This window comes from Rhinichthys klamathensis, unplaced genomic scaffold (genome assembly GCF_029890125.1).
Source record: "Rhinichthys klamathensis goyatoka isolate OS25496 unplaced genomic scaffold, OSU_Roscu_1.1 h1tg000372l_1, whole genome shotgun sequence".
Lineage (NCBI taxonomy): Eukaryota > Metazoa > Chordata > Actinopteri > Cypriniformes > Leuciscidae > Rhinichthys > Rhinichthys klamathensis.
This window is the reverse complement of record NW_026606879.1, coordinates 991,577-1,006,452: the sequence shown is the minus strand read 5'-3', so window position 1 is coordinate 1,006,452 and position 14,876 is coordinate 991,577. Positions and strand designations below refer to the sequence as shown.

Genomic DNA, 14,876 nt, shown 5'->3' with positions numbered 1-14,876 from the left:
GGTTTCAAAGAAATCTACTTTGCTGTGAGCTACAGAATGAGAAAGGATTAGACCTTGCAAGGTGTGAGAGTACAAATTGTAATCACATTCAATGGCATTCAAACACAGTACAGTGCTTGTTGGATAAGCTATTTGAAAATTAATTACCCATTAGCTACATTGTTGTGACTCCTTAGGTGTCATGGGTGGCTGAGTACAAACGCACAACGAACTGTCTTTATTAAATCCAAAGGAGAATAAGGTAAACACAATCACTTTACATCAACAAGAACAAATACCTGAACAGAACAGGGAGTATATATACCAGACTAAGGCCCTGTCCGACAGGGGCTGTCCACACGGACACAGGTATTTTTATAACCGTGACTTTTTTTACGTGGTTCGGCCGTTCGTCCACACGAAAACGCACTGAAACCGAACATTTTTGAAAACCCCTGCCAGGGTGAGGATTTTCAGAAACGCCGGTTACAGTGTTGTCATGTAGACAGTGAAACCGGGGTTTTTGCCTTGCGACGTCAGAGTGTGCGCCGTTATCCTCTGTGTTTGACGTCAGATTTGCGCTTCTGATTGGCCAACGTGGCTTTACGATTAAGGTTTATATTGCCGCCTGCTGGCGTGGCATGCTCTTCACCGCGCTTGATAGCGTGTTTTTGCATTTTCATGTAGACGGAGACCGAGCATGTGTGGACGGGATTTTTTTTTAAACGCTGTAGGAAAAACTCCGGTTATAAAAATACCCGTGTCCGTGTGGACATGGCCTAAACCAGGGAACTAATGAGTTGATTAATCAACAACAGGTGAACTGAATCAAACAGGCACAGACATAGAAATTAGGTCAACTTAGAATGACAGAACCAAACACGAATATAGCTGCAAGCAGCAATTATCGGGGCCAAGCGCAAAGAAGACGATAAGACATGCCAACATGGCTGGGAGTGCCAGTCCAACTGCAACAGCAATTAAAGACATTTAAAGATGATTTTAGGCAAAATGGCTGAAAAAATCATATATACAGTAACTAAAAATATGACCAATAGGTGGCGTAGTTACAAAAGTGAGGTGACAATGACACATTCAAAGTTTGGTGTCAATATGTAAAGGTATTGCAGAGATAAAGCCTGAATAGTCATTTTGGCATCATACCTAAACTTTGCTGCTGTATATGAAAATGGTTTTGTCTATCAATACAAAATCCATAACTTTTAGTCGGCACGATCTAGAGATGATACGATTCGACTTTGGTGAAAATCGGACAAACAGTCTAGGAGGAATTCGAAAAAGTAGGTATTGAATGAAAATCAAGAAGGCGGACAGGAAGTTTGGCCAAATATGGCAAACTTGGCATCTATGTTCTCGACCTGACACAAGAGATCTATTAAGACCAGTTTCATTGCAATAGGCTAATTTATTCAAAATGTATTATCATTTTTGGAAATTTCAATATAACTTTAGACCAAAAGGTGGCGCTGCCCCAAAACATTTTGAGTACTTTCAGGCCATGGTGCTGAAGACACATACCAAGTTTTGTAATGGTACACAAATGCATTTGTAAAGTGTAGCATTTAATATCATGATATTATATTGTAATTAATAGCAATTTCCTTGTTTTGTTCTATTTTAGCACCACCAAGTGGCACAGTTCCACCGCTTTTCTTGTATGTGTTCTCAGAGTGAGCCCACTCATGCGTGTCAAATTTGGTGAAAATATCTAATTTTGTTTTGGAGTTATAGACATTCATATGTATGAGCGCATAAAAAATGACCCACGGGCGACTTTGATTGGATTTTTTTGCAACTTACTATCAAAATTTTTACATTTGAGTATTAGCATATGAACAGCGACCTATGTTTCCGAATTACCTACGGTGGTTTCGCCTCGATCGGACTAACAGTTTTGAAGATATTCGCAAAAAAAAAATATGCGCCAAACCCCAACTTTGCATTAACCGTAAGGCAAAACCTAGCATGTTTGGTATCAATTGACTCAGCAAGGCTTCAGGAATCTAAAGAGATGGAAAATAAGTCGACCACATCCAAACTTATAAGCATGTAAATAATGCTTATGGTGCAATAATGCATTTCCCCACTAGGTGGCGCTGGTCCGAAACTTCTCAGACTCTTTCATGGCATCGTGTCGAAGACCAAAATGTTTTATTTTAGTACATAATTCAAAATGGCATGATGCCCCAAATCTAACGAGACCACTTTTATGATTTTTGGACAAACCGCTTAGAAGTTAGTTAGCAAAAATATTTAATATGTAAATATATACATTTTTGGTATCTCCGGATCAGTAGGTGGCGCTACACCGAAACGCAGCATGCATGTCGCAAGTCATGCTTGTGATGACATGTACCAAGTTTGGTCTGAATACACTAAAGTGTTGCGGAGATACAGCCTTAAGTCTGTTTTCGCAAGCGCTACATACAATTTGTTTGCGCTGTATTCGAGAACCGTTTGACAAATCAACTTGAATTCCATAACTTTTTGTCAGCATGGCCTGCAGTTGATCTGGTTTAATTTTCATGAAAATTGGAGCAACCGCCTAGGATGAGTTCAAAAAAGTCTTTTTTTTCTGAAAATTCTAAATTTCATAACTTTCCTGCAAGCGGTTCTATGGGCTGCCATAGACTTCCAGAGCGGAAGAAGAAGAAACGGAATAATAATAATAATAAGAACGTCAACGATTTCAATAGATACCTACGCACTTTCATTGCTTGGCCCCTAATAATAATAAGAACGCCAACGATTTAAATAGGTGCCAATGCACTTTCAGTGTTTGGCCCCTAATAAACAGAACATAATTCTGACAACAGGGACCCTCGTCTACGTTTTTCTGTACTATTTCACTCAGAAATGTCAGTTTCACACCTGCACTGTAAAGCATTTCAGATCTCTAAAATCATATCTGCAATCTCTTTCAGGCTACATCTATGTCTGGGTTCACCAACCGTAGCGAACACTCGCTCAAAAGGACGTCAGGATACATGAGCTCAGATTTCATGATTAGGATGGCACTGAAAAATAACACCCAAAATCCAGGAATTCTTTCCTTTTCCCATCTCTCAGCACTCCAATGCTAATCTCCCTCCTCCTGCCAAAGGGCCTACAAGCACATCATTCCCACAGATGAGGTGGACATATATCTTTTATGCTTGGATGGGATCACATGTCATTCATAGTCCTTTGTGAGCGGACTACATGTCAAATGTGACAACTGATGAGTGTGAAAGGAGATGGCCTGACCTCTACATTTGAGTTCATGCACAGGTAGGGCAGCAGACATTACCTCCCTTGCGTATGATGCTAGAACATCACAAATCAATCTATATAATGATATATTTACTGATGTAATGTTATGATGTATGTATCATCTTGGGGGCCATAATAGATATTTATTTTATTTCCTTGATAGCCAATTAGCTTACTCTGATGACATCGTGTAGTTTGTGTACTCATAACTTTACTCAAAACAATAATCCTATAACAGTAACCGCATAACTTATTCATGCTGCAGTGCATGCTGAGACAACATTGCTCAATATGAAATTATTGACTACTGTGTGACTAGTTGGGACAACATTTGAGTGAGTTTTATTGATTAAATATGGGTTATGTACAAGTAACTCATATTTCTTAGTATTTGTGACTCGTTTGAGCTGTCTTAACTGAAACTGGCATATCTTAAAATATGCAGTGCCATTGTTTTGTTGTTTTGATGCACACCAATTATGCTTTCTAAGGCACACTTAAACAAAGCTACTTAAATGTCCTAATTGAGCAAGGGCCTAATCCTGGCTACAGAGTTGTTTGTCTTTTGCAGAACACAAATGATATTACAAAGATTGTTTGTTTCAGATATTTTTTTCCATGTTCTCAAAGCCAATGGGATCCAAAACTTCCAAGCTCGAACTAGGACATAAAGCATACAATTAATCCATTCAACCCGACTGGTATATTCCAAATTTTCTGGTTCTAAAGTGATACTCGCTTGGAATAAACTTGGAAAAAACTTGGAATATACCAGTCAAAACATTAATTGCACTCTAGGTTTATGTCCTTTTGGATAAAAACAGCTCTTCAAAATATTTTCTTTTGTGTTCCAGAAGAAGAAAGAAAGCCATACAATTTTGAAACAACATGAAAGTTAGTAAATGATGACAGCATTGTCATATTTGTGTGAACTATTCCTTGAAGTTTGTGCAGTCATTGTCATATAAAAGAAGTAGTAAAATGTATCATTTCACTGCATGAAAGTTTTCCTCATCATTCCTTTGTTTTGCCAATTTCAAACCCATCCATGCAATGCATCGGTGATTTCACTGGAATGCAAACTCACTGTTGAAAATCAAATGATTTCCTGATACCTTCTGAATGCAGGTGGCTGCACAGTCAGGGTCCAATATGCTAGAGCTTGAACTCTGAAGTTTTCTTTGTTCATCCTGCAGAATCGCCTTCATGAAGCGAGCTCTCAGTCTTCCCTGCCGTGCTCGCTCACTGACCTGTAGCAGCCAAATTGCCCGCTCTATAGACATGGACGGAACTGGCACCTGCTAAATGAGAAACCAGAACCACACACATGAAGTGTACACTGCATTTGGTGCAACCATTGAACTTGCATTGCATGTTTTTGTATTGAGAGAATATTTTTACATAATGATATACTCACACTTTTATCTTCCTGACGTCCTCCTTTAGCCAAAATATGGGCCAACATCTTCTCCCTCTCTTTCAGTGCCCTCATCTTCTCCCTCACAAAATAGCGTGGGATAGGCACCTCAAGATCCTCCTAAAAACAAATTTCAAACTATTTTCAGCCCTGAACAGAGCAGGTCATATGTAACTCCAATTAGCATCCACTAAATTCAGAGGAAAAACAAGAGGCTTAGTCTGCTAAAATCCACTTTGACATTGAGCACTTAAATCTTCCCCAAGCCCAAATCTTCAAAATTCCCTCAAGGCCCACTTTTCGAATCTTACAGACCAAAACATTCCCAGCATTCTGTACCTATAAGCGTATTTTATTATTTCACTCACAGGTGTCATTTTGAGGTCCTGCAATATGTCATCAAAGTAGTGAAACTCTGAGAACTCCAGCTCCACCATCTCATTCTTCAGCTCAACAAGTCGCCCCATCACCCCCTCAAGAACCTGGTGCACAACCCGTCTCTTCTGGGGGTGAACAAGCTGATCATAAACCTCCTCCAGGGCACGGAATATCTTCAGGTAGCGCAGATAGAAAGTGGCCAATGTCTGAAAAACCTGCATGCGGTCCTTTTGAGGATGGAGTTGCATTGTGGGATATTCATCCTCCAAAAGGTACTCCAAAGCTCCCTGAGCAGCATCCCACATTCGGCCATAAGAACTGGGTAAAGGAAAAAGATTATATTTAGGTAATAATGATAGCTTAATGAGATAATAGTTCTGCAAATCTTACATTTTAACATATTTCCTTTGTTTTATTAACAGTTTATTTGGATAAAACAAAGATTATATTTTCTCGTGTACTTATTAATGGTGCAGAGCTTTGTATTTATGCATTGAAAAATCAAGGTATTTTTTTCATTTTATTGAAAAGCAGTTCATTTTATTATTTTATTTGCTTTTATAAATGCTGAGTTATATAGTGTTTTCTATATTTTAACATTTCCATGGCCTTCCATGACAACCTGTCTTTGAAATGCAATCAACAGAGACACGTAAATCTGCGATAGTACCAGTTAACGGGCCCCAATTACACCTGTTGAGAGCACCTGCCCTCTGGGAAAGTTTTCCCGACCCTCAGGCCAAAATTAGCACCGCCAATGCCTGACTGTGCAAACTGAATGTGGAAAAACCACAGAATGCACACTGAATTCACCCCAAGTCAGCATATTAAGCCACATAATGGAAGAAATCCCCTGACAAACATTATTTCTCCATTCTTCGTTTTCTAAAGTTGAATACGCATGAATTCCACAGATGTCCTCTGACCTCTTTGACTCCCTTGCGTGTGGGTGCTCCCTTTGTGATTGTTGAAAGAGTTCATGGCGAGGGTGAAACCACCTTCTTTTCTTATTCTGATGGGCCCATACAGTATTGTTCCCCTCTGGGCATTAACACTGCCAAGAGCTACTCAAATTGTAGGGATGGCAAAATCAAAGGAGGGGATGGGATAGTTAGAGCGGGAGGGGGGCAGGGGAGGAGTTGTGGGAGGAGGTTAGAAGGGAGGTTGTAAAAGAACATTTACAATAAAATAGAGAGGCGCCTCTTAGAGATATCTTAAATATGGCAGACAACAAAGGCAGAAGTACTGCAATTCACTTGAAATCTGCAGTAAATAATGAATGTCCCCTGAAAGTAGTGCTTGATGAGGAAAATTACTTGATGTTTTTTTTTTATCAGGAATTAAAAATGTACTTTCGACATGTGCAGAACTACTAAATTAAGTTATTTGCTTTAGAAAAATAATTGTGAAGGTTACTAAAAAAAAACATGCACCACACACCAAAGCTTGGGGACAAAAATACTGGTTCTCAGTAGTTTTGCTTTATGTTGTCATAGGAACTGCAATACAATGTGGACTTTCTCCTAGTAGGCGTTTGTTCCCAAACTTGCGTTTTCAAAGAACACTTTCTTTAGCACCTTCCTTTTTTTTCTTTCTCAGAAGTCTTATCTTATAATATAAGCAAAATATTCTGCTCGTTACAGATGTAACTTAGGCAAGTAGCTTATCTGTTCACTGCGCCAGGCTAGATAACACATAGCCTATTACAGTTTTCACACATTACACGGTTTTCGTTAATAACGCTATGGTATTTTGGCATCACATCAACATTCCCGTTTCGCACTAAAGTGCACAAGGTAAAAAGGGCAGTCATACTCACCTCTGCGACATCTTTAGTGATTCCACGCGCTACAGAGTTTAGTTTAGAACGTGCTGTAGGCTATTTGAATATCAGTGGAAAAACAAAATTGCAAGCCGCCGCTTTCGAAACTAAAATAGTTAAACGAAGCGAAGTAAGGCATCCAAGCAGTAAGTCTTGATTATTCATTAGTTAACCATTTTTAACTAGAGTTGGACGAGTCTCGCGCCAGACAGGCTGCGGTTTGCGCAGAGCTTCTGACAGCTATGGCAACGAGATCAAAGCCTCTTCACTGCTTCTGAGACAGAGCAGGGGGCATTTATGCAACCAGTTAAACGCAGAATACAATACTCTATCAACTTAACTATAACACATAATGCGATTCTAACACATAATGAGAGCTCTAGTCGGTCATTTTCATCGTTTTCTTATCTTATCCGATAAGCATGTCAAGTCTCTGTTACTAACAAGCTTTAGTTTGGCATCCCGCTATGCAAAACAACACAACACCACGCTTGCGTTGCTGAGCTCATTCAATGTATTAATGCTATTCGGCCATTTGTTAACAAAGCTATTTGGAAGAGTCTTTCTGAAGCAGCATGTTTTGAAATATTTGTTGTCATTTTGATTTTGTAAGTAAGCTATATTCATTTGCATGTATCTCTATGACATATTGTTTGAATTCAATAGCCTATGGACCATGTGGGCAGGTGTAAATGCAGACTATGGAAGTGCAGTGTGAAATTTATTTATCAATGAATGGATGCATCATTTGTCCTTGTCTCCCTACCTTCCTGGTGGTCCTGCCATGGATAATAGTTTTTAAAAGAGTGTTGGTTATTTCCCATCTAACAAAAATATGTTCAAGAACGTTTTGCTTAAGTTATGAAAACGTTATTTCAAAGGCCTACGTTTTTCTTTGGCATTTTTCGCGTACAGACGACAACGTTTTTTAAATTATCCCCATTCACCCTCGAAAATGATTAAAATGCTGTATTATGCTGCCAGGTAATTTACTATAAAGAAAAACTACTTGCCTATAGACTGAACACATAATACGCATGACATGACGTCGTCGTTTTCACAAATTTGCGTTTTCGAAGTTTATGCAAGATAACGATATCGTTTTCAAAAACTTGCACTTTAAAACCCATGTTCAAAAGTTTGCGTTTCCAGGCCCCCAAAACCCAGTTGTCGTGTGTAAATGAATGGTCAAAACGCGTAGTTTTTAGTTGAAAACAGTGTGGGTAAACGGCCCCTAAATGTTCTCCGAACGTTCAAAGTGTCAATTTTTTAAATGTTTTTATAAAAAATGTTTTTTTCTTCCATTTGATCATTAAGCAAATATTTTGTGAAAGTTACTTTAGAATGTAGGCTACTCATAGATAGGCTACTTTGGTAAGGCTTGTTAGATAAATGTCCAATTAAAAATGCTCTATGAACAAAATAACATACATTAAAGACCAGATCATTTGAAAAAAATTTTTTTTTACTGCAGAACATTTGTTCATATAGGCCTAGAGAACCATGCTATAGAACGTTAGCCAAAGTTCTGAATCTTCCCTGTTTGCTGGGATGATCCCTTACGCATGATGGGAAGTGAAGAGCTACTTGCAGTTGATAGAAGTTTGTTAATAAAACTGTCAACAATGAGGTTGTCAAGAAATGTTTTGTTTTATAGACACCCCATAAGCATTCTAATCCAAAACCAGTGTTCTTTTGTGAAAACCTCTCCTTTCCAGACACACAAAAAAAAAAAAAAAAACAGACTCAAGTGAAAACTTAATAAGATGGAAAGACCATTTTAACAATCTTTAATTTGGAACATGTCTCAGTTTACCAGCCTACGCCCCTAACTAAAACCAAATGTCTTTCAACTGCTGGATTTCTATGCATGCTTCTCACAAAAAGACCTGATGGTTTCCACGCTGCATGGTCAGAATCTTCAAACAGAGAGCATTGACCTATCGTTATTGAGTCTTGTGTGAAGTTGCTTTTAATGTGGAAACTGTTATGCTCAAAGTTTATTTCCCCATTTCAGGGGTGGCTCCCCAAATGATGTGTATTGTTCAGGCAGGTGTTCCAACTGATTTCATATGTTTACATGCATAAGCAAGCACATTGATCCATCTCCGTCCAAATTATTATCGCAATTAAAAAATAATGCTGGCAAAGTCTTTACACTTTCCGTGTCGTGATTACAGTTGCATTAATCTGGCTTATCTCTTATGCGTATACAATCAAATCCATCACTTCTCTGAACAATTTATCTCATCAAGATTTCATTGATATCGTTAGGCATGCTTAATTTCAGTTTCCACTTTTACAAGCCACATACAATAGGCACTGGCCGTTATCCAGAAAATATAAAGCTAAACAGAGGCCAGCTGAAAATTCGGAACAGGTGAGCTTCCTCATGCCTAAATTTAGCAAACTGCTTGGAAGTCTTTGAGGGATTGCCAAGAGGATGCAAAAAGAATGGAACACTGGAAAAACAACAAAACAACATTCACCTGCTACTACTTACAGCATGGTGCAAGATACATTTTATAAAAAAAAACTTTACCCTGAAGCAACTAAAAATCAAACGTTTAAAATTAAATTAATAGGGCACTAGTCCTTTTACCGGTAATATGATGTAATAAGTGTATTATAATAGTCTAATTTAGTCATTAGCTAACAAACCATAGCTAATGCTTAACAGATCATTCCAATTTGAATATAGGCTATCAGGCTATGATCTATAAGATATTTTAAACTCTTTGAATGGAATGATAAGATAGGAAATGATGTGTTAGCAATATTGTTACAGCATTAATGATAGTTATAAAGTGTTACATTGAATAGTGCAAAGAGTGTTTATATCTTGAGAATATTACATGAAGCACATTTCAGCCCGTGAAACTGTGAAAGTCCACTCCTCAATGAAACTTTCGCATGGATATGCTCCTTTGATTTCTCCAAACAACTCTCGTGCGAAAACAAAACACAAAGGCGTATTTTTATATCGGAACAGTCTTTTTTGTTTATATCGCTGTTTAAAATGGGAGTGGAAATCCGATGTGTCCCACGTCCGCTATTCACATTGTTGTTGGACAGAAACTTTAAGTGATTCACTTTTCCGATAGCGTTCGGTAGGCGTTGCTCGCAGCACTATATCAGCAAGTGCAGTCAGAGCGCAGAGGGACAATCACGCCATCCTCTCGTACGGATAACCACAAGACTTTAACATTTTCTCCAGGCATCGGAATCTCGATACCAAAGGCTACGTTTAAAAGTCTAGGAGCACCAAAACAGACCACAAGGATTGTAAGTTAATTTGTAATGTCTTGTCTGTGTGTGCACGTGATTGTGTGAGAGATTTTAGTTTTGAAATGCAACCTTTTCCATAGCCTACTCGTACCGGACCATGGTAAACTTAAAACTAATGATATAAGGTGTTACAAGATATCAGTGTTAAATGCGGTCTTAAAACCTCAAGTAACTTTCCCTAATTTTACACTTAGAAAGTTAAGGTAGCCTACTTAAAAATATCTCTTTAACAAATTTACCGAGCCCCAAACTCTCAGATGGTGGCGTGGAAATGTCCAATCCCGCGGATTTGTCACTCTAATAGCCTAGGCTACCAACGTGATATCCGATTATATTTAGGCTAATGAATGCTGTTTTAGAATAAATTAATTTAAATGCACATTTTAAGAGTAGGATGCATTATTGTGTGTACAGGGTCAGGTAAAGGGACTCTTTTTTCTCTCTCGTCTCTTTCGAGACTCTTTCGGTCTTTTTTGTTTTCTGGAGCAAGAATCAGTTCCTGTGAATCCATTCATGTAAATACTGAGGTTGTTTGTTGACTGAGGTAGCCTACAGTGAAGTCGCGTATAATTGTTATTATTATTTTTTTTAATTTGGGACCAAAGGTGGTTTTAAATAATGCAGTACTTAAACTGAAACTCTCCCCTTCTGAAAATGTTGACTCAGGCTTCTTACATTATTTGATTTAAATTAACATTATTATGTCTATTTATAAACAGAAACATATTAATATTTATATAAAAACATATTTCTGTTTTTTATTCAGTCCACACTTGGGCTGCTACTCATTATGTTATGTGGGACTAATTTATTTAAATTCCCTTGGTAGAGTTTCCTTCCAGTTTCATGATCAGCATGTTTTCAATTTCAAAGATTTGTTTTACTCCTTGTATTGTTGTTCAATTTTTTACCCCCACTCACATTCAGTACAGTCAAGATTTCATTCTTTTAACCATGACTGATAATTCCCTTATTTCATGCTTGCAAAACACTTTTGAGTGAAACAATACTGAGTTTCAAGGGAACTTCAAGACTTCAAGTGAGAGAGAGAGAGAGAAGGGGAAGGAGGGGGCTGCACGGAGAGTCGCTGTGTCCGCACAGCTAAGTCTTTGTGCGGGCAAGTGTGCTTGATGCCTGGGGCCGGGAGATCAGGTGAGGGGGCCGCTGTGTTTGAGCAGTGTAAACGCAACAGTTTTACAACAAGGCTGGGGGACGTGATGGTGGTGCTTGGGGCCGTCTGTAATGGACCATCACATTTTATGGCACCTGATTTTTTCAATTGCACCTGGTAAATCAGGTCAGAGGTTTACGCTGCCCTCTCTGTCTCTAGTCTAATGATGTCAGAGTGGAAAGCTGTAAAATAAGTCTTTGTTTTGGAGGCGATTGAGGATCTTGCAGTAAGGATCACAGGATGCATTAAGAGCAGCTGTGTCTCTTCTCATATTTCTTTTAATGAAATTAAGGTCAGGCGCTAACCGTGTTCAAGGGTCAGAACCGTGGGTTGATTTGGAATGAAAATAAACAAGCCTAAACTCATTCTATCACTTGATGGTTCTTTAGCTAAACACAACAAGTTTATAGTTGTATCTTTTTTCTTTCTTTTTTTTTACGCCAGGCCAATTGTAAACAGATATTTTGTTTAATATTCTCCATGTTTACTTAATAAATGTGAAAGAGCATAACTGTGTTTATCATTTCTGCTCCACTGCACAAACTTTTAGTTTTAAAAAGCATGCTTAAGTGTGCCAGTGTTTTTTTCTATTCTGCAAACCCTGGGGGTTGAAGATCAAAACAGTGTGATTAGAGATGTGTGTACATCTGTCTTTGAGAATGTGTAAACGGTAAAAACTCTGACACAGCGCCAGTCTGGTGGTTCTCTGTTCTCTTTAGCTTTTGTCAGTTCAAAGCCTGGCATCCAGTCCTCAAGCTGAGCATATCATTTTGAGAAAAGAACCTTTCACCCCTCTGTGTCGCAGAGGGAGCAGCAGCCGCCCATCCTCCCCTCTTTCTATGACTTATCTCACTTCTAACAGGCATTAGTCTTTCTCTGATGCCTTCAGGAGAGTTACACTCTGCTCTCTATCATTGTACTCACTCGTCTGGCCTGTTGGTTGTGCTGAACTTTTTTGTAATGCCTTAATTTGCCATGAATAACTACTTAGCTTTTCACTAGGTCACTGCATGACAACTGAGGTCTGCCAATAACCTTTTGCTCAACCATCTTGAGTATTGCTGCCAGGCATTTAGTCCTTATGTTCAGCAAAGCAGCACAGCACAGCCTTTGAGCACTGAATCACTTTTATTACAGTCAATACAATGAAGTAACACTAAAATAAATTCGGAACAAAACTGCTTCACGGCTCAATGTTATTTGCAAAACCTTTGTCCGCTAAATCAGTCATAGAGAGCGTGGTGCAGCCAATGTGCAGAAACGTGAACGTGTAGATGTTCATGACTGTATGTTTAAGGTCAATACATTTCTTAAACATCAGAACATTTGACCTTTTTAAGACAAGACAAGGGTGGTTCATATTGTACAATGTCATGTGGTGCGACTCCACAAAAATATAATATTTGTGAATAAGATATCCCTAATATTTGAAATAATAAACTTTACATTGAGAATTATATTTAGAAAGGTTTTTGAAAATAGCGATTAAGATGTGTACAATTACATGTATTCAAGGTGAAAGAAAAATTGTATTACTTTTTGCTTGATGGTTACACCACATTACATTTTTAGAGTCATTAAATGGAAAATTTTCATGATTAAGCACATTTCTAAGAATTTGGAACATATTTTAAATATAGATTTTCTTTTTATTAAACGTGGACACCCTTATTTGACTCATTGTCCCTTCCCTCTTTGAGTTTGTGACCATTTAAATTTATTCTTAAATTAAGCGCAGTCCAGTAAGCCTGGGAAATAAACCCATGCACTGAATTATTTTGGGGGAAAAAATCCTCTTAAACAGTACAAGGTCCTGCCCTCTGACAAGGGATCCTGGTGTGTTCGACATGTTTCAGATTATGTGTGTTTTATAAATAAACGTTCTTTGTTTTAAATTTTTCTGTCCCTCTGAGTTTAATTGGTCCCGTTTGTGTTTTTTTTTCTGTCTACGTGTCATAACAGTGGCTCTCTTTTTGTTTCAGGTCACAGCCGTTGTGTCCCAATAGCGGCAATAACAAAGACGTGGCAATATGAGTGTGAACGTGAATGACTTCAATGACATTTTGGATGCACTGGGCGACCTAAACTTCTCAACTCTTGACGATAATGTCTCCCACGTGGAAGTGTGTCACAGCACCTTCAGCCAGAAGGCATTGCTCTACGCCCTCTCTGTGCTCTACATCTTCCTCTTCATCATCGGCCTCGCCGCCAATGCTCTGGTGGTGTGGGTGAACGTGCGATCTGAGCGGAAACGTTACGAGACTCACCTGTATATCCTCAACCTAGCCATCGCTGACCTCTGCGTAGTGGCCACTCTTCCGGTCTCCATTAGTTCTCTGCTTCAACTCGGCCACTGGCCTTTTGGTGATGCCATGTGTAAAATTACACACCTGATCTTCAGTGTCAACCTTTTTAGCAGTATCTTTTTCCTTACATGCATGAGTGTGGACCGCTACCTGTCCGTGAAACTTTTTGGAGACGGTCCCAGTCAGAAGAAGAGAAGGACCAGACAGCTAATCTGTGTGGGCGTTTGGCTGCTGGCACTCTTTGCCGCCCTCCCTGAAACATACTTCCTTCAGGCTGAGAAATCCAGGTATTCAGACAGCATAGTATGTAAGTCTGTTTTCCCAGCAGACACCACTAAGGAGTGGACAGTTGGCATCCAAATGAGTTTCTTCATGCTCGGCTTTGCCATTCCCTTCCCTATAATTGCTGTGTTCTACGTCCTCTTGGCCGGTACCATCCAACCCTCAGCTGACCAGGAACGTCGCATCAGCCGTCGCCTCGTCTTCACCTACATTGTGGTCTTTCTAGTGTGTTGGGTGCCCTACCATGGAGCTCTACTGCTTGACACATTAGCCTTTCTCAACGTGCTGCCCTTCAACTGCACTCTGGAGAATGCTCTCTATGCAGCACTGCATCTCACTCAGTGGTTCTCCCTCCTTCACTGCTGCTTGAACCCCATCATCTACAACTTCATCAACAAGAACTACCGCTACGACCTCATGAAAGCCTTCATCTTCAAGTACTCTACCAAAACTGGCCTCGCTAGGCTCATCGATGCCTCGCACGTGTCTGAGACTGAATACTCCGCTGTGGAGAACCAGGGACCATTATGAACGTTCTATGATGGTGTTGATCAACACCAGCTCTGCAAAGCTCAGAGATAAACAGGGAACAGTCATGTAAATCTCTCTGTACTTTGAGTTCTTGAGGCATAGCACAATTTGAGGTTTTGTAAAATAGTGGAACAACTTTGTACACATATAATTTGCTTAATCTTTATAAACAGATGAATATTTATGCTTTTTGTACATTATTATGACAGTTATAGATGTATTGAGAAAGCACTTGTATTGATTTGATTTGTAAGCATATTAGCCTTGAAAGTCTAGCTAGGCTTTTGTGTCAGTGAAATTGGTGGAAAAGGTCCCTCCCTGTCCTGGAGCCACAGAGAGACTCATATAATCCGTTCTCCACTTATCAGTGGCTTTCGTACATCTGCCGGAAAGACTAAAGATCACATTTTCATACACAATGTGTAATGT

The 14,876-nt window shown here is 39.1% G+C and overlaps 2 protein-coding genes across 4 annotated transcripts in view; one reads left to right on the top strand and one right to left on the bottom strand.

Annotated features, from left to right (window-relative positions):
• iqca1 (IQ motif containing with AAA domain 1) overlaps positions 1 to 7,138 on the bottom strand; it is a 51,716-nt gene extending 44,578 nt beyond the window's left edge. The window contains exons 1-4 of one of the 2 annotated variants that reach the window (XM_056233562.1): positions 6,867 to 7,138; positions 5,038 to 5,365; positions 4,670 to 4,789; positions 4,368 to 4,553 (exon numbers count right to left, since the gene is read on the bottom strand). In XM_056233562.1, coding sequence (XP_056089537.1) covers positions 4,368 to 4,553; positions 4,670 to 4,789; positions 5,038 to 5,365; positions 6,867 to 6,877 — 645 coding nt within the window. In that variant the 5' untranslated portion in view covers positions 6,878 to 7,138. The remainder of the gene's footprint in view (positions 1 to 4,367; positions 4,554 to 4,669; positions 4,790 to 5,037; positions 5,366 to 6,866) is intronic. The other variant, XM_056233563.1, reaches the window with a different exon arrangement.
• Positions 7,139 to 9,996: 2,858 nt separating this feature from the next.
• On the top strand, positions 9,997 to 14,664 carry ackr3b (atypical chemokine receptor 3b). 2 transcript variants are annotated; one of them, XM_056233592.1, is made up of 3 exons: positions 9,997 to 10,154; positions 13,311 to 14,487; positions 14,581 to 14,664. In XM_056233592.1, the coding sequence occupies exon 2, from the start codon at positions 13,359 to 13,361 to the stop codon at positions 14,445 to 14,447; it is 1,089 nt and encodes a 362-aa protein (XP_056089567.1). In that variant the 5' UTR covers positions 9,997 to 10,154; positions 13,311 to 13,358; the 3' UTR covers positions 14,448 to 14,487; positions 14,581 to 14,664. The 2 variants fall into 2 exon arrangements, with proteins under 2 accessions (XP_056089567.1, XP_056089566.1); XM_056233591.1 differs by having other exon boundaries at positions 13,311 to 14,584.
• Positions 14,665 to 14,876: the final 212 nt, after the last annotated feature.

Excerpts from the sequence above, each read along its gene's own strand:
- ackr3b (XM_056233592.1), top strand. The coding sequence starts at position 13,359 with ATGAGTGTGAACGTGAATGACTTCAATGACATTTTGGATGCACTGGGC.